Source organism: Akebia trifoliata, chromosome 16 (genome assembly GCF_017979445.1).
Source record: "Akebia trifoliata isolate Shusen 1 chromosome 16, ASM1797944v1, whole genome shotgun sequence".
Lineage (NCBI taxonomy): Eukaryota > Viridiplantae > Streptophyta > Magnoliopsida > Ranunculales > Lardizabalaceae > Akebia > Akebia trifoliata.
The window spans coordinates 21,729,398-21,750,992 of record NC_141390.1 but is presented as its reverse complement, the minus strand read 5'-3'; the positions used below and the strand labels follow the sequence as shown (position 1 = coordinate 21,750,992).

General features: G+C 34.2%; 1 protein-coding gene across 1 annotated transcript; it reads right to left on the bottom strand.

Moving 5' to 3' along the window:
- Window positions 1-7,868: 7,868 nt before the first annotated feature.
- Window positions 7,869-19,220, bottom strand: LOC147382847 (uncharacterized). The gene is made up of 8 exons (XM_086428083.1): window positions 18,946-19,220; window positions 11,033-11,113; window positions 10,859-10,947; window positions 10,697-10,771; window positions 10,410-10,537; window positions 10,018-10,107; window positions 9,598-9,660; window positions 7,869-8,385 (listed from the first exon to the last, which is right to left on the bottom strand). Exons 1-8 carry the CDS (start codon window positions 19,066-19,068, stop codon window positions 8,261-8,263), a joined length of 774 nt encoding a protein of 257 aa, XP_086284209.1. The 5' UTR covers window positions 19,069-19,220; the 3' UTR covers window positions 7,869-8,260.
- Window positions 19,221-21,595: the final 2,375 nt, after the last annotated feature.

Genomic DNA, 21,595 nt, shown 5'->3' with positions numbered 1-21,595 from the left:
ACCCATCGTAGAATTCTAGTATTAAGTGAATACCACTTAAATTTTGATAGGATGTCCACTAACCCATCATATTTGATGCTGGTAATCAATGCCAGACCACTAGCATGGATTCCAATTTTATCCTTAATGTTTTGAACAAGTTACAATCCAGTATTTATATAAAATTTGTATATGTGAAAATGCCATAAAATAATTTTGATAATGAAAATAAATAATAATTCCAACAATCTCCCACTTGGCCTTCACATATACATTTTGTTTAAAATGACTTTCTGGATTGTTACTTTTTGAATAATTGAGTGCACTCTTTTAAAAAATAATTATTCAAAACAATTCAGATAATCTTTAACTATCACCTTCATTTTAAGACATCATTAATGATGGATCATGGATGTAACAAAGTGCTCATTTATCGACCGTAAGACAGTTTTATGGTCTCAAAACTAGTACCATCAATGAATTTCAGGAGTTTACCTTTACGTGAATTTTCTTTATGGTATTAGGGCAATGTACACTCCTCAATGTAGTTTGTATATACATTCCATAAGTGTCCAGCTTCATATTCATTGTATGTCATTCTAATATCTTACTAGCAACCAACTATGTGATATTCCATCACCTTTCTATTTAGAATGAAGACTTCATCAACGTGATGCTAAGTCACGTCTAGCCCAAACATTTATTCAACACTTTACGAGTATATTTACTCATAGGCAAAGATAACATATGTACACAATAATGCATAAATAATGACTAGTCATAATCAATTTCTTTAAGTAACAGTAAATAGTCTATCAAGAGTATAAATAAATCAAAACAAACATAAAATAAACTCAACACTTAAATAACATGAACAAATAATATGATAACTCCCATACGAGTCACATGTTCCTTGAAAATCTTTGGCAGAAGTCTTTTTGTGAGAGGGTTAGCTATTATATAGCTAGAATCTATCTTGGTAATCTCGATCAATCCTTCATAAATCTTTTCACATAGTAAAAGGTATTTTATTTCGATGTGCTTGTTTCCTCTGGTCACTCTTTCATTCTTTGCAAAATCAGTAACAATCTTGTTATCACAATAAATAACAATAGGTCTATCAATGGAATCCACAATCTTTAATTCACCGATAAAATTCTTCAACCAAACTGCTTGATAAGTTGCTTCATAACATCCAATAAATTCTGAATACATGGTCAAATCTGTTAGAATGATTTGTTTTGAGCTTCTCCATAAGATAACTCCATGCTCAAGCATGAAAATATTACCTGAAGTAAACTTCAAGCTATCACAATATCCAACATGATCTACATCAGAATAACCAATAACTTGAAGCTCACTTGATCTTCTATATACTAATATAAAATATTTTGTTCTTTGCAAATACCGAAGTACTTTCTTTACTACTCTCCAATGAGTAATATCGGGGTTCTGTTGATATCTCCCAAGCATACCAACAATGTAATTGATATCAGGTCGAATGCAAATCATTGCATACATAAGACTACCAACTGCTGAGGTATATTTTGATGCATCAACCTCCATCTTTTCAAACTTGTTCTTGGGACACTGATCTTGGCTGAATACATCTCTTTTTACCATATGAGCCTCACCAGGAGCACATTTATCCATACCAAATCTTTTGAGCACCTTTTCAATGTATGCCTTCTATGACAAACCCAAAAAACCCACTTGTCTATCTCTATGAATTTTAATCCCTAGAACATATTGAGCATCCCCCATATTTTTCATGTCAAAATTTTTTATAGAAAGGATTTTGTATTACACAAGAGATAAGCATCATTGCTTGCTAGCAATATATCATCAGCATAAAGTACAAGAATGATGAATCGACTCCTACTCTTCTTGAGATATATGCACTTGTCAACAACATTTTCTTTAAATCCGTATCCAGTCACCACTTAATCAAATTTCAAGTACCACTGTCTTGATGCTTGTTTCAACCTATAAATTGATCTTTTCAGCTTGCAGACAAGATGCTCTCTTTTATCAACTTTAAAATCATCAGGTTGTGCCATGTAAATCTCCTCATCCAGTTCATCATTCAGAAAAATGGTTTTTACATCCATCTGATGTAAATCTAAATCATAGTGTGCCACTATCGTTAAGATGATCCTCAGTGAATCTTTAGAAAAAATTGGAGAATAAGTTTCACTGAAGTCAATTCCTAGCTTTTGCTTAAAACACTTCACTACAAGTCTTGCTTTGAACCTCTCGATTTTACCCTCTGAATCCATTTTAGTTTTGAAAACTCATTTGCATTATATTATCTTACGACCTTCTAAAAGTGTCGTTAGTTCTCATACTTCACTTTTTCTCATAGATCTCAATTCTTTTTTCATTGCTTCCTGCCAGAATTGAGATTCATTTGAGTCCATCGCTTCTTTGAATGTAGAAGGATCATCTACATTGCTTTTGATAACATATCCTTCTTAAAAATACACCTCATAATCATTCGTAATAGCGGATCCGCGTTCTCGAGTAGATCTCCTAATGGGAATGATTGGTTGTGGAATTGGGATCACCATCACTTGAGGATTGAGTTCTAGTTGGATTGTTGCATTTTCTACTACAACGATTGTACGGACAGGTGAAGCCACCAAATAAGGTAAATGTTGCAGAATAAAATATATTGGTGGATCACAACTTTTCTCTTCAAATATAATATTCCTTCGTTTTTCACTCCTACTGTTTTGATCATATTCAAGAAATCTAGCACGATTGGATTCAACAATCTTCATATGTATCGACGGACAGAAAAATTTATAACCCTTCGACCTCTTGGGATAACCAAGAAAGTGACAAGTTGTCGTTCGAGGATCTAGTTTTTTCTTATTCTTAAAATTTTTGAACTTTTTTCTTTGCTTGAAGCTCTTATTGCAGTCTTTCTTGAAAATTTTCTCACTACTTGCATGAATTGTCAAGTGTGCTGACTCAACTTTCAAACCTCTCAATATTGCCTTCTGATAATACAAAGAGAAATCAGTTGATTCAGATCCCATTTAGTTTCTTGTGCACTGTAATTGACTTTAAAAGTATTAAAAGATTTAGGCAGAGATAAAATTGCCATGTGAACTAGAAGGTCATCTTAAAAAATAATCTCTTGCTCACAGAGACCAATGACAAGCTTTAACATCTTCAAAATATGTTCCCGCACATTTTCATTACCATCATACTTTAGATTCATTAACTGACTCAAATACTGATACTAAATAGATATCTTTGTTCCTACAAATTGTTTCTTGATGATCTGTAACAATTCTTTAGTTGTATCTGTGGTTTGAATATCACCTTCAAAAGTCTCACTAATATATGCTCAAATGATCATCATAGACAATCTATTAGTCTTTTCTGATTTAGCAAAATGGGTCCTCACCAATTCCGTAGAATCTAGAAGTGGAGTCGGTGACATGTCCTCAAAAAAGAACAAAATCAAAATCTATGCATCCTAGCAAGATGTCAATATTCATCATCCAAAATGAGTAATTAGAGCTATTAAGAGGCTCAATTCCTACCAGACTCTTTTGAATGAATGATTTATCCATAGTTGGGTTCAATTCTTTCAATTCGTACCAGGAATTTTGGTCGAATCATTTCAGAGTGTTTTATTAAGGGTGAAACTTTCCACTCTGCAGGTAAAAACAAGTCGCATCATCAAGACTCGTCTTTGGGCTGAAATTTTAATATGATGTATGTTCTCTAAAATTGCGTTAGAGTATACACATAGACCTAGCCACTCATGTTCTAATTCAATCCAGACACTATCCACACCTTTAGGTAAGAGGGTTATCTTTCTCTCCCCTTCACACTTGTGACTATTCTATTCACTTGATCTACATAAACATCCCTAAATCACTTTTAGGCAGAAGTTAGTGATTTCATACAAAAGAGTGCCATAAAGTGATCTTAGTGAGATATTAAGTCTTAGAATTCAAGAACCCATAACTTCCATAGAACGATCACCTTTAGACAGACTACTATCATATTTCCATCACGTTCCTTGAACGATCACTTAAAGTGTCTTCCTAAACCCTTATAGGCAAGACCTATACCCTAATATATCTAAATTTGATTTTTAATTATTCTTGTTTTGCATGTGGGTACATTAAAAAATAACAACTAAATTTTCTATATAAAATAAAGCAATTATAGATATATTCTCCAAAAGTGTACAACTTAATCTAAATTTTATTGTTAGATGTTGCTGTCAACAAATTATTTTAACATTTTTATTGAATATATCTCGAAAAAATATTCAAAATGGATTCTTATTTTGTCCAAATCGGAGTTAAAACAAATTAGTTATGATTTTTCAAAGTTTTTAAAGGAAAAAATGGTTTTCTATGGTCTGGTTCACGTTTGAACCAACTGAACCAGTTCGGCTAGACCGGTTTGACTCGAATTGAGTCAAATGTTAACCTTAATTAGTCGATTAAATGGGTCGGTTCGAGTCTGAAACGGGTTTAACCCAACAGACTTTAAAATCATAAGTTGTATTATGAAACAGGCTTAGCCCAATCACAACAGCCAAATGGGCTTGGACCAACAGAATTTAAAATGGGCTTAGCCCAATCAAAATATAAAGCCCAATCGAAACCCGAAACGAATTGGCCCAAAAACAAATAACAATTCGTCTTCTTCATCAATAAGACCGAACTTATTGAAAACCCTAGTCGCACCGCCACCCAATTGTCGACCGGCAAGGCTGATCACCGACGTTGGACGACTAAAACAGTCATCGAAAAACGTCTGATAACCTCAGATTAAAACCCAACGATCCGATCAGATTGACTGATTTGCAAACCGAAGAGTTTATAGATATTTTTTTATCCGATCTAAACAGAGTTTCACAATCGTTCTATCTTATTTATTTGACTTCATAATCTCTTCGACTTCAGTTTGTATAGGTTTCGATTTCTAATTAATAATCGATTTATTTCAAAAATAAATCTGAATTCGTATCAAATTTAATCAAGATCGATTTAAATTCAAATTAGAATTTAATCAAAGTTTAGTTCTTTTAGATTGGCAGAACAAGATTTAGAATCTCTGCTTTCATTAATCTTCTTTAAAAAAAATGGCAGATTTTATTTTCGAATAAATTGACTTTAATAAATCAATAAGTAAATAAAAATATTTATGTCAAAATTAAATCTATTCAACTCAGATTTAATCAACAGTTTTGAACAAGAACAAATCCAGAGTGGGCTAATATACCAATTATTTGTAAAAAAATATTGTGAACATAATAGATATGGATTTAGGATTTTATCTTAAACAAACGATAGAATAATCGAATCATAAAGTAATAATTCTAAAATATTTGGATTCGCTTTTCTGATTATTCGCAAGAAATACGTTGATCTTGATTTACAAAGAATAGGTGACTACCCCAACTTTACCTACACCTTTGGTGATGGGAACCTCTATCTCAATAATAGAATAATCTACGTGTAAAGAGAGGAGGGGGGGGGGGGGGACGACCACCTATTTATAAAAGAGGATACTAGATTTTCTACCCATCGTAAAATTTTAGTATTAGATGAATACCACTTAAATTTTGATATGATGTTCACTAACCCATCATATTTAATGCTGGTAACTAATGCCAAACCATTAGCATGGTTTTCAATTTTATCCTTAATATTTTGAATAAGTTACAATCCAATATTTATATAAAATTTATATATATAAAAAGACCACAAAATAATTTTGATAATGAAAATAAATAATAATAATTCCAACACTTCAACTTTCAAAATTAAAAGCAAGATAGGAATTTTGAGAAAGTAGAAGATGAAATTTTGGATAGAAAAATCAATCGATTCAACAAATAGTTGAAAAGAGGTTGAAAACTATAGATTGAAGATGATGTAATATAAAATAGATTAACATATAAAAGATATTATCAAAATAGAAATAGTTTTTAAATTTTATACATACTTTGGATGTGTCTGATTGGAATAAATTCATTTCAAGGAAAAATATTAATTGTTTGGGAAATGATTATTGGAAAATGAATTTCACCTCAAAAAATATAAAAATGGGAACTGAGTTTTCATTTTGAGAGGGGATATTCGTGGGAAAGCACCACTGAAAGGTGAGAAAATCATTTCCCCTATGAGAGGGGAAAACGTATTATCTCACATGATAGAAAATCATTTTGGGTGAAAAGTTGAATTCTAGGGAAAACATGTTGAGCTAAAGATCATGTCTTTCAAGAAAAATCATTTTCCAACTTGCTTTTCAAGAATAATCATACAAACCCTTCATACCTTACTCGGTAGTTGCTCGACGAATATGTTGATCCGAAAGTACAAAGAAAGAAAAAAATTAAAAATTTATTCATTAACTTGGACTTGGGCTTGAGTTCAACTATTACACTTTTTCACCCCAACCTGAGATTAAACACACATACACGCACACTAGCGTTTGCCATGCCTACATAGGCATCCCCTTTATGGTTAATGGAGTAGAAGAGGAAATACAGTTAAATTGTAGGAGTATCATTAAAAAGGGGTGGAAGAGTAAAGACAATATATAAAGTTGAAGAGATATCTTGGAAAGGAGAGTAGAAGAGCAAATACAATAATGCTGGAAAGGTATTCTTGGAAAGGTGAGGGAAAAAAATTAAAAATTATCCGACATTCGTGACAAAATTAAATCCCAACCCCTTTATGTGGAGAGAAAAATATCGAAACAAGGGAGTGGTACAACCATCTTATTTTATTAATATATATACTAGAGTTTTTTTTTCTTCAGAAAAGAAGGTAGAAGAGGAAAAGATAATAATGTTGCAAGGGCATTCACAAGAAGGAAGAAAAGATAAAGGGGAATAAAGTTCAAAGTTTTCCTCGAAATTCATAGTGAGATTAAATTCCAACCCTTCTATGCGGGGAATAAAGGGAGTCGAGTCAATTATTGTATTTTATCACATAAGCTAGAGTTTGTCCATCCCAATTATCCTCTTTGGTGTTTAGGGGTAGAAGATGAAAATAAGAAAGTTAAAGGGGCATTATTGAAAAAAAGATAATAGAGAAAATATAATAAAATTATAAGGGTATTCTTGAAAATAGATGGTAGAAGAAGAAAGGCAGTACAAATGAGGGCATTCTTTGAAAGAAGGGAAGACAAAGAAGTTAAAATTTGTCTTTAAGATTCCTTATAAGAGCATCTTTTTCGGGATTAAGGCGCAAAAGAGGAAAATAAAGTTAGAGAGTCATTAATAAAAAAAATCTTTAGTACTAAAGGGGCGAAAATGGGAGATGAAAGACAATGACGTTGGGAGGGTAATATGGAAAAAGGGAGAAGAGAAAAAAAAGTTAACAAGTAATACCTCTTGTGATTGCTTATAGGGTACAAATCTGTTATTATTATTAACAAAAATAAACACTTTCGATCCTTCAATAAATCAATCAGAAATTAGATCTCTGCAGATTAAAATTCTCGTTCTCAATCTATGACCACTATAAGCCAAGAGAAATAACTCCTCACACTCCTTTCCCTCGTACATGGGTAAATGCATTTTATTTTTATTTTTAAAGATACTAGATTTTATTCATGAGTGAGATTGAAATCCTTTATATAAGTAGATGTGTTGCCCGAGACAGGGTTAGAAAGAAAACAACGAGAAGCTAACAGATGTGCTTTGGCTATTGAACTTTCTCCTGATAAAATGAAAGCTGAAGTCATCCCCCAGACTGATTTTAGCAATAGGCACATGAATTTCCCAAGAATAAGTTGATGTGGGATTTCGAATGGCATTTATGACTGACAAAGAATCACATAGAAAGGCTAATCTATGATCACCATAATAAAGACAATTTACCTTCATTTGGACCAATAAGTAAACCTAGAAGAGTACAAATTAGAGTAAAAACATATCATATATACACTGTCAGAATCTGATTTTCTTAATTTTGGGCTAAAATAACAGAAAACAAAGGCTAAAGCTAAAGGCATACATACACTGGAAAAATGGGATATTTTGACACAAATGTGTCAAGGGGGGCTGGGAGTGAAACTGATAGCAACAAAGAGTAGCTAAACTTGCTCTTGGCTATAAAAACAAAAACAAAAACAACAAACATACCAAGACTACCCACATCCATATAATAGAGAAAACAACGGAAAACTGCTTTCAAACGGCCCCCCAAAAAACAGTCATCAAGCAACCTTCTTCCCTATTAGCCAAAGGCAAGCATTTTAGATATATAGAGCAAAACACACTACACACCAACTATGCCTGGTTTCCATTGCCACCACTACCGTTTCCATTGCCACCACCACCTCTTCCACGGCCACCCATCCGTCCCCGCCCACGACCATAACCTCTCCCTCCTCTGCCTCTTTCATATCCAGAACCTGCAAGAAACAGCCGGTCAAATGATCAACCCTCGAAATGAATTCGGTTATATAATGAACACAAGTGCAACTAAAAACATTCACATCTTCCCTTTTTCTCTTAGGCAAGATTCTCTTATTTACCGATAAGTTGATAGGGGGTTTAGGGTGGCTGTGTTATTAGGCAGGTGGCCCTACCAAGCTAGCCCCGGGATCAGGCAATACTACTCCTACTTGGAGAAAGTCATACCCACATACAAAGCATGAAGAACAGTGTTTTATGTATGTGCACACGCTTGGTCATGCACATGCAATCTCCTCAGTTGCCCGACCCAAACTTATGGTTATAATTTAAAAATATTTTTAAATATCTTTGTTTCTTTCTCATTCATAATTCATATTTTAAACTATAGTTAATCTTTATCATGTTTTTCATAACATTTGCACATAATTTCACGTATGCAAACTTTGAAATATATTTTTAGGATAAATAATTGTAAATTTAAATTTTTTTACATACCACTTATCTTAATATAAATCATTATCATTACTATATTATCTAATATTAATGAGGAATGAGCCAACCCGATCAACCAGACCAACCAGACCATATTTGGGTTTGGGTTGAGCATTTCATGCCCGAGATCGGGTTGGGCGCAGGTGCGGGTTGGTGTTTGTCAGTGTGGGTTGGGCATGGGTTGATCACCAACGCACCCGAGTTGCAGGCCCTAGTCCCAATCCCATTGGTCAAACCAGGTTTAAATTTTGTTTAGAGGAATGTTTCAATCAGGAGAAAACCTGATATGGTCTCGATTGAAACATCTCAAAACATTCCAGAAAAATTTAATGTCTCTGTTTACAGCCAGAACTGGAATGCTCAGCCAAAACATTCTGAATCAACACAGAACTTTGCACAATGGGTCAAACTAGGTGGACAAATACAAGAGGGCACTCATGTGCATGTGGATCATTTTCCTTTCATCCATGCGGCATAGGTACATACTCAAATATCTTCAAACTCAATAGTTCTATAGAAACTGTGTACAAGGAACCTGAATCCATGTATGGTGTGTACTAAGCATGCCTACATAACATCAATGCCCACACATGCATACATGTATGCCAATACTGAGAACAAAAAAGCACGTGCAACATATATTTATCTGCAAATCAAACAAGCTTGAAATGCATCCATTCTAGTAAGAGCGAAAATGTAGATTAACTGTCGCTTACCACGATAGCCCCAACCTCTGCCACCTCCACCTCCTCGACCACCATTCCAATACCCACCATTTTCTGCCATAGAGAACCTAAGCATGTAAGCAGGGATATAGCATTTCTTTACTATTATAATGAGAGAAGGCGGAGTTGAAGTGGTGCAACACCAAATTTGAGTGGTCATAAATGCCCCCACTTCTATATTTATATTTAATATAATCAAGTTCATTTTGGTAAAAATCCAAGAAAATTGCAACCCATGACCATATACACACGTTGCTTCATTTTCAAATTTCAAAGGTATCCTTTTTTTCTATCTAATCTTAAAAAGCCCTTTAATCAATATTTTAAATTGCAAATAAGCCCTTTTGATATAAGTGTGTTTGCACATGCCACCTTCTAGTATAGACGTAAAAAAATGTGATTTGAAAATACCTTGATGGTTCCCATATCCGCCTCTGTATCCACCTCTGTCCCAACCCCGTCCTCTGCCTCTGCCCCGGCCTCGTCCTCGGCCATATGAATCTAATTGTCACACATGGGGAACATGTTAAAACTTTGGTAAATTATAAATGGATTGGGATCTGTTGACTCCTAAGAATGACTCCTGAAAAAAACACGTGATCCCAACCCCTTTAAACACAAATCCAATGGTTGAGATTTATGAGTATCTTGATAACACAAATCTCAGAGATACTTATCCCAAAGATAAATCTCAACCATTGGATTTTGCATCATGTGTTTTTTTCACGAGTCCTTCTTAGGAGTCAAGGGATCCTGACCCATTATAAATATCCAAAATCTCCACCCCATAAATGATACTTCACCTTCATTAGCACCAGTAACAGCAAAGGGTTCTTGTTTTGGTTGATGCTGTTGTTGATGATACTGACGCTGTTGTTGGTAATACTGCTGTTGGAGCCTGGGCTTCTCTACATATAATGGAGCTTGGTACCTATTAAACGCAAACATCCCTCCAATCTTTAATCTCAAAAGCATAAAAAGGGCCAAACAGAGCCAACTCGTGAGCAAAAAATAGCAGAAAATCAGAAGCCATTCATACAGTAATCAGATTAGTTCAAGTCAGAATACTTGACAGAAGATCTAGAATTACCCAGGTGAATTCTTGTTTAGCTCTCTTGTTGACAAAGAGATTGAAATCATTGAAACATGTCGAGTCATCTCCACACTGCATGAAGTGTTTACAACCAAAATATCAAAATTATGTTACTGAGATATGCATTTATTTGGAGAAGGAAAAAAGAAAGGCACTTACGGTACAAGACCCTCTTCAATGGGCTCCCAGACATCAGTTATGCTTGTTGAGCTGATGGTCGTTTCTTGATGCAACCCAGGGATTCTCTTCTGTTTTTGTATGTAAAAATGGCTAAGTGCAATTCTGCATTTGTAATTGTAGAATCAAGAAAAAGGTGTAAATCAGCTAAACTACCTTTATAATCTCGGCAATGGCCACTGTCTTGCTGATAGCCTGTCCCATTGCCTTCAAGACAATCTCTCTCACACGTTTCTCCTGAATACAGTGACATACAATTGATATTGGGAGTAACAAATAATTCAGGATGAAGAGTGTGGTAATGTACTATGTCAGATAATTGCAACAAGGATATTCTGGTAATATGGTATAATACTCTTAAATTCTAGAGTACTCAGTGGCACAAGGGTGTAAGAGTATCATGGAATATATAAATAATGCACTACATACCAAAATACCTTTTGTTGCTCTTCAACAAGAGGTCCCAAGCTCCTCTAGAGAGGGAGCATTAATGCCTACCAAGGCAGGGCTGCCAAATATCTTTTCAATTGGGTGCTGCTCACCAAAAGCCTTCAACAAAATATCAGCCAACTAGTATTTTATTTTATCCTAAACGAAGAAGTCAATTATGCTTTGGGTTCAACCTTCTCACACAAAAAGGTAACTACCAACCACATGTGTTATGCTCCATGACAAAAAAGGGGACAGGAGAAAAATTGGTTAGCTCTGATTGTATCAATAAAGTTTCATGGGACCATGGAAGAATCAACCAAAAAGAGACAAGTTTTTCCAAGAAGATCCAAAACATACCACAACTCTCTACACAAGGCTTCACCTAGCAACATTACATTTTGGTGTGCACTAAGTAAGAATGTAACATTTACAAGAGACCATCCAATTTCACATTAGTATGGGAAAATATATCATGATAACACTTGGCACATGAGATACTTGGTCTTTGAGAGGATTTTGAGATCTCAAGATCCTATAAACATCATCAAAAGAGGGTCCTTTAAGGAATGCATGAATTGGCTCAAAACAGTATGGCCTACCAATGTTTGGTCATGTAGATATGAGACAGATTAATATTTCCATTTGCCTCTAATCTCTGATAAAAGCAAGGATTCTGAATTGAATCTCTAACTACTGCATGCCTATTCGTAAATCAATAGGAAGTGAACCGACTCACCAGTCTCATGAAGCATATCAGCGTAACCTCACAGAAAAAAAAAATGAAGGATAACTTTGTAGAATTAAATCAAATACGTTCTCATGATCAATTTTCCCACTAAATTCTGACATGGGGAAGGACTAGGAAGAAAATATTCTTCAGGAACATTTCTGATCAATGAGAAGTTCTTATGATCAATGGTTCAGGGTCAATGTTTAATTCAGGTTTCGGTACAAACCATGATGTGTCATAGAAACAATTTGAACCATGGTCCTGCTTCCTTGGTGATCAACTAGCAGTGTTATAATTTAATAGATTTTCTTTAAGATATGAGAAGTACTTCTGCTGAGCAACATATAATTATCTGGATTGAAACCCAATCCAAACAAAGCACTCAATAGAAACAAGATCATTAATATAAAAAATGAATCCCAAATATCAAATTTAATAATTTTTCCATTAAGATATGAGATGCCCTTTTGTTGAGCAACACATAATTATCTGGACTAACAAGCCTACTATTGTGGCAATCAATGTCATTCCCGAAACATTCAATGTTTTGTTGTCAATGTTTCGTATCGATCTCAGCAGATAAATTCCAATATTTTAAAACATGCTTATAACAACTAAATATTCAAATTAGTCCTTTATAACTACTTAATTTCCTTCTCCCATTTTATCAATGCAGTCATAAACATAGATCTAAGGTGCAGTAAACCAAGCCCACTCCTATTATATTATATGGCTTGACTAATAATAGTAGATTGAGGGCTTAGACCCATGGCTCAGTTGGTTTGACACATTGCAAAATAACTTTGAGGTCGTGGGTTCATGTCTAGCTTGCCCATAAAAATAAAACTAAAAAATTAATGGTTGATTGAGTCAGTGGGAACAAATTAGAAAACTATTAACAAAAGACAGTTTTATAATGAAGGAAAGCAATTCATTCAACAAATCCCCAGAATTTAGGGATAAGGTTTGATGATGATAACGAGCTTGACTGGTTATACACACATGAAATGTGTGCCAAGCAACACTGGGTAACTCATACACAACATTATAATCATTTGATGTTCAGTGAATCACAAGCAAATGAATGCCCATCCCAAATACTCCCCAGTTTCATTAAATCAAAGTATCAACCCTCTTTATAAACCACTTTTGAAGCTTCTAACCCATACATTGAAAAAATGTTTGGCTCTCTTTAGGGCCTCCGAACACTACCCATATATATATAAACTCTATTCTTATTTAAAGTTGAAACTACTCTTTTACTCCTAAACTAAATTAGTAGATGGAATTGTGAACCGTCGATTGTTTACCGAAAATTTGTAAACCACTTTTGATGGACTTATAAGTTTCAGATTCAGCTGATTTTTGATGAGGATGATCTCCTCACCATAGAGATCACCCTCACAAAAATCAGTCCAATCCAAAACTTTTAAGCCACATAGGACAAAAAATTTGTGAGCCTTTTGTGAACCTAAGATTGTGAGCCGAATACCCCTCATATATAAACTCTATTCTTATTTAAAGTTGAAACTACTCTTCTACTCCTAAACTAAATTAATAGATAGTCTTTTTATTTTTTGCTAAGAAATTAATAGATGGACTTGAACAACCTTAATTTAACTTATTTAAGGGAGAGGTCTTGAGTTCAACCCCCCTCGTTGGCCACCCACAGGGATTTATCCCTACTTACCTGGTATGTGTGGCTTGTGGGTTATTGCATGTACCCAGGGGATTTGGACGAGATATGGAGCTCTAAGAGGCCAGTTGCCTTGCCCTTGCTAGTCAAGCCTACAAGTCCGGAACCCCCATCATAAAAAAAAAAAACTATTTAATACTTGGGGGCTAGCTTTTCTCATTGTCCCTTTATGTAGAAAAACCACCCTTTGTTGGCATTAGTTGATTGCCAATAAATCCAACATCAATCCACAATGGCTGCTCTACATAAAATCACTCAACAACTAATTTGACATATCATCGAGGAAGTGGATAAGTTGGGAGAAATCCTGCAACTCATCAAACATTGTTGTTTGGCTATTGAGAATCAATGTATTCACCTTGGAAGATTCTCTTTGACATAAGATAATGATATATTATAGTCAACGTAATTAAAGGAGAGAGGCATTCCCGTAGGCGATATGATGCCATCTCGCCACACCTACCATAGGTGAGGCCTCAACACCCAAAACATCAACATGAAATTGAGAAGTCCCTATTGAGGGTATCTTGGTCATTTTCAACTTTTTTAAGGTGAAACCCTAGGGTTACACTCATAAAGCTTCCTAAACCTATGAAACAAACCCAAATATAACCCATTTTAAGATTAAAACACCATAAAATCCTTGAATGTGCCTATTGCATTGGCTCAATTTTGGTTAGGGTGTTGCTATCACAAAATAGCTAATACATGAGGTATATTTTTGTTGTTTTAACTGTTATAGATTGCAAAGGAGAGAGATTTAAAAAAGTAATACATCTTAACTATCACACATTCATAGTCAACAAAATCACTATCAAACAAGAAGTGGCACACCATGTATAATTAGGTGGATTGATGGGACATCACTTCACCACATTTGTTCTTCATCGCAATTTTGAAATCATGAACAGATAGAAGAGACTAAACTTGCAATAAGGGGATGAAATTAAGGAACGAATAAAGTGCATGTTTCAACTCTTCAAGATATACAGTAGAATTCCATCCACCAAATAAAATATTTTGATACTATCCACGATTTGTATAAAAAGCAAGGTCATGTCAAGTTCAGAAATTCTCTTTAGCAAAACTATAATCCCGAGAAAAAAAAAAAGAATGTGACAAAGAGATCAAAGATTATATGCGCATTGCGATGTCCAAGGTGTGACGGACCGGGTAAACTAGGAAAGAATTGTGTACAAATTAATAACGAAGTTCCTTGCTTCCAAAACTAAGGTGGTTTTGGAGTCAGTATTTTCCTAGGACAACATTCTTATGTAAACAGAAGCGGATTTACAATGGGGGCACTTGCTCCCATAAGAATTTTTAAAATTTATAAGGATTTATGTGCTTTTGTGATTGAAAATTGAGGCAAAAAAAATCTACTGCTATTGCCCCCACAAGAATTTTTAAAATTTATAAGGGTCTTAGTTGCCCCATTAGAAAAAATCCTGGCTTTGCATTTCAAGACTAAAATGGAGGAAGTGGATTCATTTTTCGTTTATTCCCGACTCCTTTTCCATGCTAGTTAATGGACCCTCAATGAGTTTCTTTAGAAGCTCAAAAGGGAAAACAATTTCTATTAGTTGCAGTTGTGAAGGGCTTGGGTCGAATGAAGAAAATGTGGTAGAACACTAGGAATGCTTTGTTGTGAAGGTAGAATATCAACTATTTCATCTCCCATTTGTGAATGATATTTTGTTCTTCATTGTAGCTTACCATTAGTTGCTTAGGTATTTGAGGTGCATGGCCTTCAAAGTAGTCTTGTTCAAGAATCAAATTTAGTAGGTAAGGTACAAATGTTGGGGGGACAACCTTGATTGTATGGTGGAAGTTTTTGTTCGATGTATTTCAGTATTTCTTTGGGCCTAATATTGCTATAAGGCACTATATAATAACACAATAGAGATATTTGAAATGAGGTTAGCGTGGCTTAAAAAAGTGGCGACCTTTTTAAGGGCAAAGATTATTTTCTATAAAAACACTTTTCTTGTAGGTAAGCTGGACTTGAACCCTGGATCTTAAAGTTGTATGGTAATATGTCAACTAATTGAACATGGCTCTAAGCCCCAATAAAAGCATTTTTCCTGGTAAGAACAGATATGAACACATCAAATTAACAGAAAATATGGTTTTAAAAAAATTAAATAGAGGGACAAGATTCATTCAACCAATACCAAATTTTTGGGATAAGGATTTGATGACGATGACGATTCGTTTGGGAGAAGATTATATATGGGATGGGATAGTCTTTTTGTTGTATTACCTTTCATAGCAATCTCAATATTATTTATACTAGAGTTTGCTCATGCCTACTTGCACGGGAATCCTCTCTGGGGTTAAAAGGGTAGAAGAGGAAAGATAATGAAGATAGAAGCTTAATATTGGAAAGGGTGGAGAGGAGGAAAGATAACAAAGTTGGAGAGGTATTATTGGAAAGGTACTAGAAGACTAAAAGGCAATATATAAAGTTGAAAGGTATTCTTGGAAGGAGAGGGTGGAAGAGGGAAGGCAACAAAGCTGGAGGGGTATTCTTATAAAGGAGGAAAAGAAAAAAGGAATAAAGTTGAAAAGTTGTCGTCCAAATTTGCCGCGAGCTTAAATCTCAATCCCTCTTTATTTTTTTATTTTTTATTTTGTGTGTGTGTGTGGGTGGGGGGGGGGGGGGGGGGGATAAAGAAAGGGAGACACCAATCGTATTTTATTATATACAATAAAAAAAACTTCCAATTATTAAAAAAATGAATCCAATTATCAGACCATGGCCAACATTTATAATTCCACCTTGATGTAAAGCCAACATCCACCAAACCCTTGAAAAAATGGGTCATAGCCAAAACTTGTTTGCAACTAAGACCCATAGTGAGAAAATAGCACCATGTATTTCTTAGTAACTAAAAACTTGATTCATGCAAGGGAACCTCCAATCATGCCACATGATATGTTCTACTTAAGAAGGTCATAATTCTTTTGCTAGAAATACAACAAAGGAGTCACCCGAAGATCATTTAAATATGAAATTAACCATCTTCGAGAACCCAAAGCATATGTCACAACCAAATAATTTTCCAAAGGCCAAATTCATTAGAATTACTTCAAGCTTTAAAAACCAAATAATTAACGCGTTCATTGGTAAATATCATCCAACATATTTGTTACACAGAGAACTAACTTTGCACCAAAGGGATGAATCTTTAAAACCTATCTTTTTACTTAATAATAATTTTAAACCATTGATACCAAAAAATAAAAAATAAACCATTGATCATAACATGATCTAGAGGTTTATGACCATGTAAAGTCTCTTTGCTAAGGCAAATAATATTCTTTCTTTAGTTAAAGTATTTAAAGCTATTAATTTCATTTTTCTTGTTGGAACAACCAATAATTAATTAAATTATAGATTGCAAAGTGTGGATAATAACATATTCCATGTTAACAAGTTTTGTTAGCTATTTTCAAATAAAAAATTGCACACTTTTTTATGACAGAATTGAGGAGGGTTTGGCAAGTTCCCCAAATGGGAACCTTCCATCATCTACTAGTGCAACAAAACACATCCTTGCTGAAAAATTTCATGACGTAGGACAGGCATTTCGCATCTAGAAACTTATGTAATTCCAACCATTACTGTGGGAACTAACAACTATAATGAGTATCTTAAATGGAAGTACAAAAAAAAAAAAAAAGAGATTCCAACATAACCTCCAAAAGATCAAATATAAAAGTAAAGATGCATGACTATCCAGATACCGACAGTACTAATACAAGAAAGATGGCCAAGACCATAATCAATCACATGCATTCAACCTAGGAACTTCAAGAAAAAACAACAAGGTTTAAGCTAAAACACAAAGTGCTCACAATTGAAGTACAACATGCGCTTCAACCCATCCATTTACTGATAACTTCTTTTTTTTTTTTTGGATAGGTAAATGCAAGATATATTAAATGTGGTTGGGATGACCAACAAAAAGAGTACAAAACAAGACACCCAAACAGCAACTAAGCTAAATAACAGACCCACTCCCTCTCCCCATGAAGTCCTCAAAGAAGACTCCTTTGAACACAATGAACACCTTACACCAAAAGAAAAGAAAACCTTTGATGGACACGATAATGCTCTCAAAATAAGTCCCATTTCCTTCAAACATGCGACGATTCCTCTCTTTCCAAACACCCTAACATACAGCAAAAGGCAAAATAGGCCATGATATGCGTTTAGCCTGCAAGAACGAAGCACCTAAGCCCATCCAAGCCTCGAAGAGACCTTTCACCATACAAGTAAAGCAACCCATAACGCCAAAGAGATCCCAGAAGTACATCCAAATCTCCCGAACGAACAAGCAATGAAATAACAGATGCCTGACTGACTCTCTGTCCCACCTACACATAATGCAAAATATCAGAGTACAAAGCCCCCCCCCCCCCCCTCCCCCTTTCCTCCTCTGGATAAGACTATCCAATGTCAGAATGCTCTCCCAAAAAACGGACCATATAAAGAATGAAACCTTCGATGGGACTTTAGGTCCTTAAATCGCAGCAGCTGGGAAGACTACCCTGGTGTCCTCCTGTAAAGCCCCATAGAAAGATTTGTCCAAGAACACTCCATCCTTAGCCCCCTTCGAAACCCACATGTCAACAGATAACTTCTTTACTTCTTATTTACAGATTCATACTTCTATTGTTGTTCTTGGAATTAATTGGTGGAAGATTACATAATTTTTCAATCTCTTAGAACACGTTTCTCACTTTCCTATTTAGTTATTTTCGGGTCAATTATTGTACTCTGTTTATTTTCACTTAAAACCATTATTATTCTCCAACAAAAACAAAAGAAAAATTCTCAAATGAAAAGCAAGGTATTCTACCCAAGCCCATTCAAAAAAGGGACAAAAATTAAAAATCAAGATATAAAAATTTGGAATTATGAACAAACAAGTGGGAAATACTCAGAAAAGAACATGATCAACCCTGTTAATCAAAATCTTAGCATAACCCAGAAAAAAAAATAACTATAGTAAGACCCACTTAGCATGGATTAAAACAGAGCAACTAAGATATAGGGAGAGAAAAAAAAAACATTATCCAACTATTAGAACCTATAGTGGATCAAACCCAAAACACATCAAAACCCATTAAGATGAACAAAAAAAATAAGAGCAGATAACAAAGACATTTTGAGATTTGATGAATGGAGGAAGGAAAGATCACCTGAAGAAGACTGTTTGCATAGCTAATATAGTTCCTGATCAAGCCTTGAGTGGTGATTCGGATCTCGTTCTCGTTTATAGTCGATTCAGGTCTTGGTTTCTCGACTCTCTGATATCTATCCATGTTGGTTCTGGAGTGAGAGTGTTCGCTGAGGAGGCGAAGCTGGAGAGTTGAGAGAGAGGGAGATAAACCCTAAAACCCTAGCAACGTGATTTAAATGGGCTAAAACCTCAGGTGTTTTTTTCAGAAATAGTACGGATGTTGGGATGTTAGGGCACATTTAAACTGAAACAAATAGACATCAAGCAAAAACGTGGTTTTCGAACCCAGCATCTCGTCTCGGAACACGTACACCGAATTGACTCGTTCGTGTTATCTGCGGGGACAGGTGAACTCTAGTCTACGACCTTGATAGCAATCTCCCGTTTAATTCTTAAAATATTCACGAATTTTTCACTTTTTTCAATGAAAGTATTATTTTTCATATTATTGAACTATTCTGAATAATTCACGGATTTTAAGTTTGAAAAAAATAAAACGTGATTTTTACGACTTTTATGAACTTTTATAAAACATGATGGAAAAAAAAAGTTACTGTAATTTATTGTATGTTGTAAATTGTAAATTTGTAAGTCGTAATGTGTAACACAAGTCCACTTTGAAGCTGTTGTGCTTCAAAATTTTAGAGGAATCCACATTTTTATGTGATAAATGTCTTTTTTTATCTTAAAAAAAATATTGACATGACCCTCTACATTTATTTGAAATTACACATTAATTTTTCAAATTAATGATTTGTCCTTTAATTTTAATCTTTTTTCAACTACCTCGATGTTCTCATTATCACCACCGTCATTATTACCATCACCATTAAAATCGTCACCATCACTACTAACATCACTATCATATGGTCGAATTTTTTAAATGAAACGGATAATACATGTATGAAGCATAGTTCACATATTTTCCATTTATCGATCTTTTGGCCGAATTTAGATTGAATTTTTGCAATCCAAAATCGAATATAACTCAAAATTTTCACGCATTTAATTTTTGTTGTATTCCAAATTGCTAACAAGGGTCTATATAATAAAGATGGGGCACACGTTAAAGTTTTGAACTACACTTTTGGGAATTGGATTTTATATCGAAAATACCTTTAAAAAACTTATTTTTTTATGAAAATACCCTTGGATTCCAATTTTCAAAGTGTATTTATTGCAGTTTAGCGAACAAGAAGCAATAAAGATTAATGATTTTCTGACACCCCCTTTGACATATGCCCCCATTACATAATTGTAAATCATTTTTCTCAGGATACGCATAATTACAAATCTTTTTCTTATGTATCCCGAGGCAAATGATCAATGGTTTTGTAACAGGGGTCAGGGGGGAGCCATATTATCATGACTCTATAATAAAATACAGTTGCATGATCCACTTTGATACATTTTTGTGTGATCATTACTAGATAAATATCACATGGGGATTCACATTAGATATTTTATTATCTTTCCTCTTTACTCTTACTTTATTGTCTTTCATGTTATCCCTCATCTTTTTTTAAGAATATTCCTTCAATTTTACTATGTTTCCTTTTTACTCCTTTTAACTTCAAAATTTTCTAATAATACCCTTCAAACTTCTTTTTTTCATTTTACCCCCATTAACCCCAAAAGAGAATGTTCGTGTCATAGGCGTGAGTGAACTCTAATATATTTGCATTTTAATAAGGGGAGCGTTCAGAGGCCCTAAAGTGAGTCAAACATTGTGTCATACATTTTTTAATACATGAGCTAGAAGTTTTAGAATAGGCTAATTTTGAGTGAGGATGATCTCTATATCATAGAGATCATCCTCACAAAAAATAACCCATTAGGAAACTAATCACCATAGAGATCATTGTCACAAAAAATCAGTTCATTCAAAAACTTTTTGCCCATGTTTTGAAAATTGTTTGACACAATGTTTAGCTTTCTTTTGGGCCTCCAAACGCTTCCCTTTTAATACTTATATACATATTATGTATATATTTTTTATATTATAACTTATAAGAAAAGAGTTTTCCCGTGCATTAAGGGGTAAAAGAAGATAGACAATAAAATTTGAGGAATACCATTGTACATGAGAGGAGGGCGTGAGAAAAGAAACTAAATTGGAGAGTATTATTATTAGAAATATATGGAGATAAGGAAAGTTAATATAGTTGGAGGGGTATTACGAAAAAGATGTCTCATTGGATGGTTATCATTGAAAAGGGGAAGAGGGAAGCAATATAAAAAGTTAAAGAGGTGTTCTTGAAAGGGGATAAAAGAATGAAAGACAATAAAATTTGAGGGGTATTCTTAGAAAGGGAGAAGAAAAAAATAAAACAAAATTTTTTTCTCAAAATTTGAGATAAAACTAATCTCAATCCCTATGTTTGGAGATTTAAAGGGGGGATAACCGACTTACTTTATCATATAGATGGATTAGAAGATGCTCGGTCACAAAATCTTTAAAAAAAAATTACATAATAGACCCTGTGAAAATTAAACATTTATTATTATGATTTTTTATATTTGGAGGATTTGTAACTAAAAATTTTGAAAAAAATTGGGATTCTAAATTTTTTGAAGAATTTGTTGTAAAGTTTTATTCAAGTGTCCAT